This window comes from Myotis brandtii, unplaced genomic scaffold (assembly GCF_000412655.1).
Source record: "Myotis brandtii unplaced genomic scaffold, ASM41265v1 scaffold2920, whole genome shotgun sequence".
In the NCBI taxonomy this organism is placed as follows: Eukaryota; Metazoa; Chordata; class Mammalia; order Chiroptera; family Vespertilionidae; genus Myotis; species Myotis brandtii.
The window spans coordinates 173,397-185,005 of NW_005361157.1; the positions used below are offsets into that span (position 1 = coordinate 173,397).

At 36.4% G+C, this 11,609-nt stretch overlaps 1 protein-coding gene across 1 annotated transcript; it reads left to right on the forward strand.

Annotated features, from left to right (window-relative positions):
* Window positions 1-7,221: 7,221 nt before the first annotated feature.
* On the forward strand, window positions 7,222-8,190 carry LOC102244132 (olfactory receptor 5B3). Its single transcript, XM_005869383.1, has one exon. The coding sequence runs from the start codon at window positions 7,222-7,224 to the stop codon at window positions 8,188-8,190; it is 969 nt and encodes a 322-aa protein (XP_005869445.1).
* The last annotated feature ends 3,419 nt before the right edge of the window (window positions 8,191-11,609 follow it).

Consider the following 11,609-nt stretch of genomic DNA (forward strand, 5'->3'; position numbering starts at 1 on the left):
CTGCACATGTTCCCATTTTTCCCCCATTGACTCCTTCTAGCCCGCTCCCCTCCCCCTCCAGACCTTCACCACCCTATTGTCTCTATCCCTGGGTGAAGCATATATGCATACAAGTTCTTTGATGGATCTCTTTCCACCCACCCACCCACACCTTCCCTTTGAATTTTTTAAGAGTTCTTTTTTGTATTTGGGATGACCATTTATTATGAGATAGGTCATTTTGCAAGTATTTCTCTAAGTTTGTGGTTGCTTTTCTACTCACTTGACATTGTTTTTCACAGAGAATTTTTTATATTAATTAAATCCAGCTTATTTTTCTTTCGTGAATCATGCCTTTAGTGTTGTATCTACAAAGTCATCATTATACCTAAGGTCATCTAGGTTTTTTCCCTGTTATCTTCTATGAGTTCGATAGTTTTACGTTTAGGTTTATGATACATTTTGAGTAAATTTTTTATGAAGGGTGTGAGGTTTGTGTCTAGGTACATTATTTTTTGCATGTGGATGTCCAGTTGTTCTAGCACCTAAAGAATTTTCTCTATTGTATTGTCTTTGCTCCTTTGTCAAAAAATCAATTGGTCACACATATACAGGTTTATTACTGGGCTCTCTGTTCTGTTCCATTGATCTATTTGTATATTCTCTCACTAATATTATATTGTCTTGATTATGTAGCTTTATAGTAAGTCTTGAAGTTTAGTGGTGTCAGTCTAGCACTTCATTTTGGGTCTTTATTGTGACTTTTATCTCTTTGCTTACATTTTCCATCTGTTCTTGTATGCTGTCTACTTTATCCATTAGAACCCTTAGCATATAAATGGTAGTTATTTAAATTCCTGGTCTGGATAATTTAAATTACAATGATTTCTTCCCCCTCCCTCTACAAGCAGCCCAAGGGGATTTTTCTATAGTTTCTACTGTGAAAACCTGATTGAGTTTCTGGAAGTGAATCTTACAAAATGTGGAAAACCTTTTGTCATTGTATCTCCCACCACCTTTAATTCTCAGAGTTGTCCACCCTGAGCCTCCAACAATTTTTCAATATAGTTTAGGTTTTCCTATCCAGATGCTGGTTCACTTGGCATTCTCTGTTCATGAGTGTCTCCTCTGGTAAGCTGTGACTCCCTGTATTCACCTGCCTGTCTCTCCAATCTTGGAGGCAGTGTTTTTGCCCTTCTACTCAACTTCCTTACAAATCCCTGGAAGAACACTCATAAAAAGCATTTCTTCAAATGCTCTTTATGAATTAATGAGATGATCATGTGTTTTATCTTTCATTCTATTAAAGCAGTGGTTCTCAACCTTCTGGCCCTTTAAATACAGTTCCTCATGTTGTGACCCAACCATAAAATTATTTTCGTTGCTACTTCATAACTGTAATGTTGGTACTGTTATCAATGGTAATGTAAAATCATAACTGTAATGGTACTGTTATCAATGGTAATGTAAATAGCTGATATGCAGGATGGTCTTAGGCGACCCCTGTGAAAGGGTCGTTGGACCGCCAAAGGGGTCGCGACCCACAGGTTGAGAACCGCTGTAAAAAGTGATTTATTAGCGTGACATCAGCAATATGAAGAATGGGAAGTCCCAGCCTTCATCTCCCCACAGATACACCAACTTAGCAACAATATTTGGACCAAAATTTCTTTAAAAGAGATCTGAAATACAGTTAAGAAGTTGCAGTACCTAAGATAAGGACAGAACTGAAAAACAGCTACATTGAAACTGAGGAAAAGAGCAATTTTATTTTATTCATGTCAGTTCCTTCTTCTGTCAGGTACAGCCCAGCTTTTCTGAGGGAAGAAAGAGAGAGAGAGAGAGAGAGAGAGAGAGAGAGAGAGTATTTTCCTTAAAAACAGGAACTAGATAAGGTTGTCCTTTTTCACCACTTTTATTCAACATAGTACTGGAAGTCCTAACCATAGTGATCTGATAAGAAGAAGAAATAAAAGCCATCCAAATTAGAAAGGAGGAAGTAAAACTATCATTATTTGCAGATGGCATGGTATTGTACAAAAACAAAAAACCCTAAAGACTCCACCATAAAACTACTAGATTTAATAAATGAATTTGGCAATGTAGTAGGATTCAAAATTAACTTTAAAATATCAAGTGCTTATAAAGATGTAAAACAATTTGAATGGATTGCTGGTGGAAAATAAAAATAATTTTTAAAAAGAAATGTTTTCAGAAAAACAGTTTAGCAGTTTATCTCTCTCTCTTTTTTCAGTTTCTCATTCAAATAAACATATACCATATGACCAAGCAATCCAATTCCTAGATGTTTACCCAAATGACATGAAAACATGTTTATACAAAAATGTTAAGGCAAATGTTTATATCAACTTCATTTATAATTATCAAACACTAAATCTAACATAAATGTTTCTCAACTATGAAAAAGAATAAGCAATTTATAATATTCATATAATATAAATACTACTCTGCAATAAGAAATATTTCATTACGACACAGGTAGTAATATGGATGGACCTCAAATGCTAAGTGAAAGACGACAGACTCAAATAGTATATATACTAGGTTACAGATAAGGACATTCTTATAAAGGCAAAATTATTTGGCCCAAACTGTTTACTGTTTGTAAGGGAAGGTAAGAGAAGGGGTTTTCCAAAAGATCATAGGAATTTGTTTAGGTAAAAGCGGTTTCTTGAATACCAATTTGACAAAACTCTTAGAACTGTACACTAAAATTGTGGATATTACTGTATGTAAACTATACATCTATATATATAAAAGCCTAAGCGACCCTTTCGACAGAACAACTGCAACAACCGGACCGGTAGCTATGACGTGCACTGACCACCAGGGGGAAGATGCTAAATGCAGGAGCTTCCCCCTGGTGGTCAGTGCACTCCCACAGGGGAGTTCTGCTCAGCCAGAAGCCAGGCTCATGGCTGGTGAGGGCAGCTGCAGCAGTGGGAGCCTCTCTCAACTCCATGGCAGCACTACCAAGCAGCAGCAGCAGGCGCAGAGGGCAGGTATGAGTGCTAGTGGCACCCGGCCCCGATTCAGGCTCCTCCTTGGCCACCTGCCACTTGGCGCACTGCTACATCCCTCGGGGGATGTCCAACTGCAGCTTTAGGCCTGATCCCCTAAGGATCCAGCCTATACTGGCAGTTGGACATCCCCTAAGGGGTCCCAAAGTGTGAGAGGGCACAGGCCAGGCCTAGGGGACCCTCCTTCCCCAGTGCTTGAATTTCGTGCACCGGCCCTCTAGTTAATTATAAATTGACAAAAATAACCAGAAAAGACAAGTAATAGAAAAACAAGTATGTACAATGAAAATAATCAGCATGTCCACACAGGCCGTTTAATTTCATCTTTCCTGGGAAAGTGGGATGAGAGGCTGCAGATGCTCTCTCAGTGAAAATTCCCAGAGAGCTCCACATCACAATATTTCTCACCAAATCCCAGGAAATATGACTCATTGTGACATCATTTTAGATTCACCAGTTCATATGCTAAATCCATTTGGTAATCATTTATTCGTCTGAATATTAATAGTTGTTAGTATATAGCAGCCTTATTCTAGGATTTGTAATGAGCCTGCAACCATAGGGAAAACACCCTAAGATAAAAATTACATAGATTACCTTTCAATGAGAATCTCTTATTGAGATGTTATACAGGTTTTCCCTTATTTGTTATTTACAGACACAGTTCTGTGAATTATGAGACAGAGGTAATATTATATTATTATGTTTATTTTATAAGAACTAAGTAAGTGACTTCACTAAGGGCATGGAAAGAATGCATGGTAGTTTCCCTGCTTTAGTGACTTTGGAACCTGATGACCACTACCTGAGACCGTTCCTCTAATACTCTGCAGCTGATATTCTGATTGACTCCCAACAGACAGGTAAGTATCTATATGCCGTGAATATTTTTAGTGAGAAATGTAATTCATGGAAAAGCAGTGGGACAGCTATACTTCCTCTGAGTTATTTGGAAGCCAAAACAGATATTTTCAATGTTTTTCTAAAATACTAAGGTGAGACTGGGGTATAAATGTCAAAAATGGGAGTTGACTGAGACTTATGAAACATCTGTCTGCCTCCCTAAAGATATGAACAAAAAATAATAATATAGATGATAATGTGATTGATCAAGTAGTAATTTCATCTTGTTCACCAAATGTTGACCCTCTCATTAGATGTAAAACACACACACAGAACCATATACTTTACAATGTAAACTGTAATTGAAAAATTAAATTTAAAAAAGAAAGTAAAATGAGAAAAAAAACTAACAAATAAGCTAGGAAAGCAAAAGCATGGAATGAATTTTAAACTACAAGTGTGTCTAATCTGAATTAACAAATTCTAAATTACATTTTAAACTTGTTGCTGTAATATCAGGCTGCTCATTAATATAGTTCATCTACATATGTAGACACTGAATGGCTACAAACACAGACCATTTCTTTCAAAATGTGCTTTATGAACAAATATGCTTATAAAACCTGGTATCTCAAATTGTTACACAAATTGAAAGGGCTTTATCATTCACTCTACCTCCCAACCCTAGCAAAAATCCGCAGCATTTTCTACCATATGAAAACTGTTTTACTAGTAATTCCAGCTATGTCATTTGTAACTTGGCTAATTTTTAAGTACAATTAAAAGATGATTAAGAACTATTCCCTTGTTAGCTAGAACTCAAGAAGACTTCTCTTTGTTCTCAACTATTTAATCATCTTTGCAGTCATTTCCAATCTAGCTTTCCAGCATAGACTTTTGATTAGATAAAAAGTGGAGAATTTCTCATATGAGCTGTGTAATTTTAGAGCATTACATAACTTCCCACATCTTCAATTTTCTTGATGGTAAAGTAGGAACAATAATACTACCTATTTTACACACACACATGCATACACACACGCATACAACCACACACAAAGTCTTATTCATTGTAGAATGTACTATATGGTAAAATTGGTCATGTGTGTTAAGGTTGGAAAACATACTGTTGTGATGAAATAGGCTTGGGAAGTGAATTTTTAAAAGTTTTAGGAGAAAGGTGTGTGGGGGGGGTAGAAAACAGTAAAGGAGGTAGAATATATGGTGGTGGAAGGAGACTTGACTTTGGGTGGTGAATGCACAATACAATATACAGATGATGTATTATAGAATTGTACGCTTGAAACCTATATAATTTTATTAACCAATGTCACCCCAATAAATTGAATACAATTTTTAAAAAAGGAAGTAGATTTTTAAAATATTTTAGGAGAAAAATGTTAGTACTTAGCAGAAGATAGATACCTTTCAAATTGAAATAAAAAGATATAAAATACTGTTCCTACAGAGAACAGATTCAAATAAAACATTTTACAACATAACACTTACCACCAAAATAAATCTATAAGCTTAAGTCATACCATAAACAAGCAACTTTCGACACTGATCTCTGTGATTCTCTTATGACAGTAATGAGAGAACGTATAAATTTAAGAAAAAAAGGACTATCTCAAGCTAAAAGTATAGATTTCAAGGAAAAATTAAGAAAAATTATGGCTCATATATAATAGCTGGAGCAGCCAAAACTATGGGTGAGGAAAGGAACTGGAGACACAGAAAATCTCAGTGGCCCTAGTGTGAAAAAAGGCAAATTGAAGAGGAAGGTTTTTAAATTTCAAAACCCATGCACAACTAAAGACCTGCAACCACCCATTTTTTCCCAGACCAACATTAAGCCCATCATCACATCCTAATAGTAATATTGCAGCTGCACTCATCAGACTATGCCGAACACCCACCATTTTATTGCGTGTGGGGGTTTTTTGTTGTTGTTCACAGTATTACAGATGTCCCCCATTTTCTCCATCTTTGCCCTTCTCCACCCAGCCCCAACCCCACTCCAGGCTTTCATCATACTACTGTCTGTGTCCATGTACTATGCATATATGCGTATTGCTCTTTGGTTAATCTCTTCCTATCAGTCTGTTTTTTAATGTTTACAATAACACTGTAAATAAAATAGGTCTTATTACTGTCTTAATTTTTCAGATGGCTATATAAAGTTCAGGTGAGTTAGGTTAGGATTAATGATTCTTAGGTTGTAAATAGTAGGGCTAATATGCCTCTCATCCCAGAGCCATAAAGCTCTATATCTGATACTTTGCCTTCTCTTCAGAATTGCTTATGTTGATTATACATGCCCCTACTACTCCACTTATCCTACCACATCTGCTATGCATATATCTCTCAGTTACTACACTATAAACCCCCAAGCACTTAGTTTGGACCAATAGAGACAAGGAGTACCTGTAAATTGAATTCAATTTGATTTAAATGCAATTAAGACCATTGGACTTAGAAAGCACTCATTGTGGATTCAAGAGTTGATTTGGATCCAAAGCATGGCTTGTCAATTAATACTTGTTTGAATGTAAAAAATTATTCAATCTCTTATGCATCCTAATTTAAATGAGTGCAATAACAAATCCTATATAATAAAAGCCTAATATGCTAAGTGTCTGACCGTTTGACCGTTCAACCAGTCACTATAACATGCACCGAACACCAGGGGTGCACATGCTCCGACTGGTAGGTTAGCTTGCTGCTGGGGTCTGGACAATTGGGACTGGGCAAGACGGGCCAGACACACCTTGGAGCCCTCCCACAGTACCTCCCTGGCCTCGATTGTGCACCGGTGGGGTACTTTGGCCTGTCCTGCTCCCTCTTGCAATCTGGGACTCCTTGGGGAATGTTGGAGAGCCAGTTTTGGCCCAATCCCCGCAGGCCAGGCCGAAGGACCCCACCAGTGCACAAATCTGTGCACCAGGCCTCTAGTAAACATATAATGTTCTTAGAGGATATAATGAATATACTTTTCAAGAGTCTGGAGCAGTTTTTGGCAGGTGAGTAAGCATGCATGTGCTTTTCCTAGGCTTGGGGAAAGTGAATTGGCAGATATATTCACTCCAAAGAAGCCATTCATCAAGTTATTTGGTTTTCTATATCTCAATTTACAAACTTATAAACATTAAAATTGGGAGATTTTTCCATAAAGATCCTTAAGATTCAACATAATACAAATCTGTACACAATAGGTGCACTAAGTTTTATTGTCAAGATGATTTTTATCTGGAGAATCTTGAAATACAAGTTATTGCTGTAATGAAATAATACATATTGTATGCACACTCATTTGTTGTTCTCATAGCCACCAAGCATTTTGTGATTCTCCGCATTGATGGAGAATGAGACAGAAGTGACTGAGTTCATCCTCCTCGGACTAACCAATGACCCAGAACTGCAGGTCCCCCTCTTTATCACGTTCACTCTCATCTACCTCGTCACGCTGATTGGAAATTTGGGGATTATGGTGCTGATTCTCTTGGACTCTCATCTCCACACTCCTATGTACTTTTTTCTCAGTAACCTGTCTCTGGTGGACTTGTGTTACTCTTCAGCTGTCACTCCTACAGTCATGACTGGGTTCCTTGTAGGAGATAAGGTCATCTCCTTCAATGCATGTGCTACTCAGATGTTCTTTTTTATAGCCTTTGCCACTGTGGAAAATTACCTCTTGTCCTCGATGGCCTATGACCGCTACGTAGCTGTGTGCAAACCCCTGCATTACACCACCACCATGACACCAGGTGTGTGTGTGCATATGGCCATAGGCTCCTATATCTATGGTTTCCTGAATGCCTCCATTCATACTGGGGACACCTTTAGTCTCTCTTTCTGTGAGTCCAATGTGGTTCATCACTTTTTCTGTGATGTTCCAGCAGTCATGGCTCTGTCTTGCTCAGACAGGCATATTAGTGAGCAGATTCTTGTTTCTGTGGCAAGCTTCAACATTCTTTCTGCTCTCTTGGTAATCTTGATTTCCTACCTGTTCATATTTGTCACCATCCTAAAGATGCACTCATCTTCAGGGTATCAGAAGGCTCTGTCCACCTGTGCCTCTCACCTCACTGTAGTCACCATCTTCTATGGAACTATTATCTTCATGTACCTAAAACCCAGCTCCAGTCATTCCCTGGACACAGACAAGGTAGCCTCTGTGTTCTATACTATGGTCATCCCCATGCTGAACCCTCTGGTCTACAGCCTGAGGAACAAGGAGGTCAAGAGTGCACTCAAGAAGGTTGTTTCAAAGGCAGAATTTATTTTCTTTAGGATTATGATTTCAACATTGTGCAATGTTCAATAACCTAGTTTCATTAAGGCCACAGTAAGATTAAGGTCCCAAAGTAATATCCTTACCTATTCAAAAGTCTCTTCTTCAAAAATAATGGAAACGTGTCCAGAAATGTACCACCTGAACAAGGATGGCTAAGATGTCATGGGTCCTGCTTGTCAAAAACCTTATTAAGGATATGGGTTTATTCACTTATTCTACATGCATTTTTTTCTACCACATCAATGCAAATACAACTAAAATAGGGCTGCAAAGGAGACTATGAACAAAGTGCATGCATGCACCCCAGAAGGATACATCACCTTGCAGTAGAAATCAACAATATTTTACATTTTGCTTCTGGAAATGCTTTGTAATTTTTATCGCTGATATTTCATGTCTACTTTTGTTGCTTTAAATGATCTTTTGTTACTGCCCCATTCTGTTACTCTACTTCATTCACACTGATTTTCTTCCTATTTTTCACAGTCTGACAACTCAAACATGTTCCTTCCCCATGTCATTTGTACTTGCTCTTTCCTGTGTGGAGTGTTTTCTTACTCCATTAAGGCTGATGCTTAAATGTTACTCTGTTATCGATTTTTTTCCTGACCACCTTTATAAAATAGTCATTCTTTATTTCCATATACAATGTCCTTTCACTCTGTGTTATTCTTCATAGTCCCTATGAATCATCACCTATTAAAGAATTACTTGCTCATTTTATTATTTATCTTCCCAACTAGAGTTTAGACTCTATGAAAACAATAGCTTTATTTGTTTTATTTATAACACAATCCACAGTACCTAAATGACTATTTCATAGTAAATTCTCAATAAATTTTTGTTAAATGAATGACTAAAATAATTAAGCTTTGAATCCAACTGTATCAATATGTTGAATATTTAAACTATTTATGATTATACTACACTTGATCTTAGCCAAAAGGCTGAGATGCGATCTCTATTTATGATTATAGTGTATCACCCCCATATCATTAACTTTCTAGATAGATGTATAGTGCATTTCAAGAAGCACAGCTAATAGGCTGCTTTGTTGAAATAGTTTTATGTACATTCTCATTCATTGTGTGCACGTCAATATTTACTAGTATACACAAAGATTTCCTGGATCCCATGAGCAAATAAATCATCTGCAACAATCTTATCATTTTACTTAGAAGTGATGTCTCATTAAGTGGTAAGTAAAATATCCAACAAATACTATTTAGTAAATCACAAAGACGCATTGAATATGAGATTATTTAAAGATTTAGTATCTGATTATATTTGAAAATACTTCATACATATGAAATATAATGAACTGAAATGATTCTAAATATCTATAGAGAATATAAACATGACAATATATATCAATAATCAAAATACAGCACATTCCATATGCTAGTACAGGGCCTAAACTTATGCTTTTAATTATGATCCCCAGGGTGCTCTGTACTATACAAAGTCTAGACACAAATGTATGCCCTTGTCTAATTTGTTATCTCTATAGAATGAGAGGCTTCAATATTGCAATATCTGTAAGACTGTGCTTGGATATGCTAATATTCTATTGCTGGTACTTTTGGATGTCAGTACCATAACACAAATATTCACTTCTTTCTTATGGTGAATTTCTCCTTTTGGAACCATTTCTAATTATTATTATCTTAAATAATTATTTAACTTTAGAATTATTTTAGAGTTACAGAAAAAAATTTAAAACAGTTCAGATGTTCAATGTAACTCTGCAGCAGTCTGAACAATGGTCTGCAAAAAGATCACCCTAACTTCTGGAATCTTCTAAGGTTACCTTATATGGCCTAAAAGGGCTGTGCAGATGTGATTCAAGTGAGGATTTAGTCTGGGATTATCTGTGTGTACCATAATGACACTCATATGTTACATATAATAGGGCGTCATGGAGATTTGACCACAGATAAATGATAAAAGGGGAGTAGGCAATGTGACCTTGGAAGCAAGTCATGTGACCCCAAACCATGGATGCCAGAAGCCACCAGAAGATGCACAGCTCTTCCAACCAATTGATTGTTGTTCAGGGAAACTGATTTTGGACTTCTGGATGGAGAGGAGGATGGGGTCTGGGTGGAGGGGGTCAGATAAAGGGGGGTAATGGGACATCTGTAATAATGTCAACAATAAAAATAAAATATAATTTTTTAAAAAAGAATAAATATGTGTTGTTTAAGCTTACAGGTTTGTGGTAATTTGTTACCACAGTCACAGAAAACTAATACAATTCTTGCCTAATTTTCCCTACAGGGTACATTTGTATAGCTAAGAAACCAAGATTGACACAATACTATTTTCTAAATTTCAGATTTTATTTAGATTTCATTAGTTTTCCCACTGATAACATTTTCTCTTCTTGCATTAATGGTTGTGTCTCTTTAATCTCTTCTGGCCTGTGAAAAGTTCTCTGTCTTTTTCTGTTTTTATGAGTTTGACAGTGTTGAGAATACTAGTCAGGTATTTCACAGAATGTCTTTCAATTGTGATTTTCTGACATTTGCTCATGCTGAGACTGGGGTTAGTTATAGTTTTCAGAGACTCACATGAAGTGCTTTTCTCTTCACATCATATCAGCAAGGTTTGTCTCTTTTTTCCTCAATCATTTATGTACTCAGTCATTTATTTATACTAGTGTGTTCTCATTCATTTTATATTGTGGAAAATAACCAATTCTAGGTTATTTAGTTTTTGCTGAAATTGTTCCACGTTCACCATTCGTACCTCTTTCAGATTGTTCCTAAATCCCTTTGACAAAGCTTCACCCTTTTGTTTGTGTGAACACTCCCTTACTTTATGTTACTACAAAATTCTCTAGGCTTATCTTGTATTTTTCCTACCCCTAACATAAAATAAACTATTTCTACAAAAAAACTCCTTTCCTTTTTAAAGAATGGCATTTAAAAGCCCAGGTTTGAATCCTGATTATGCTCATTGATACTGAAGTTTTATTTCTAATCTCTCTAATCCACACAAGTAGGAGGTATCTATTTATGTAGTCTGTATAAATTCGTAATTTATGGTTATTCTCCATCTATCCACCATACCTATAGTAAGTTAAATATAAGTGTATACTGATGTCCCTGACTCTAATCTAGCAATTTTTAACTGGCATGCTGTAAAAATTTTAAAACATGCAATACCTGACTATTTAGTCAGGGGCACTAACCTCTTTTCCCTTAGATTGTCAAAAAAAAAAAATGACAACAGTCAACACAACAATAGCTATCCAGAGTGAATTAACCAAAATTATACCTATTTTTTGTCAGATTGCCAAAAAATATATTTTTTTTTTGGTGTGTCACAGAATTTTAGTAATTAGCTTATGTGTGCCATGAAATGAAAAAGGTTGAGGCCAGGGGATTGTCAAGGGCGGGGGTAAAAGGAGAAATATGTAATACTCTTTGTAATAATTTAAGCAA

Bases quoted from the DNA above. Each gene is read 5' to 3' on its own strand.
- LOC102244132 (XM_005869383.1), top strand. From the start codon at position 7,222: ATGGAGAATGAGACAGAAGTGACTGAGTTCATCCTCCTCGGACTAACC.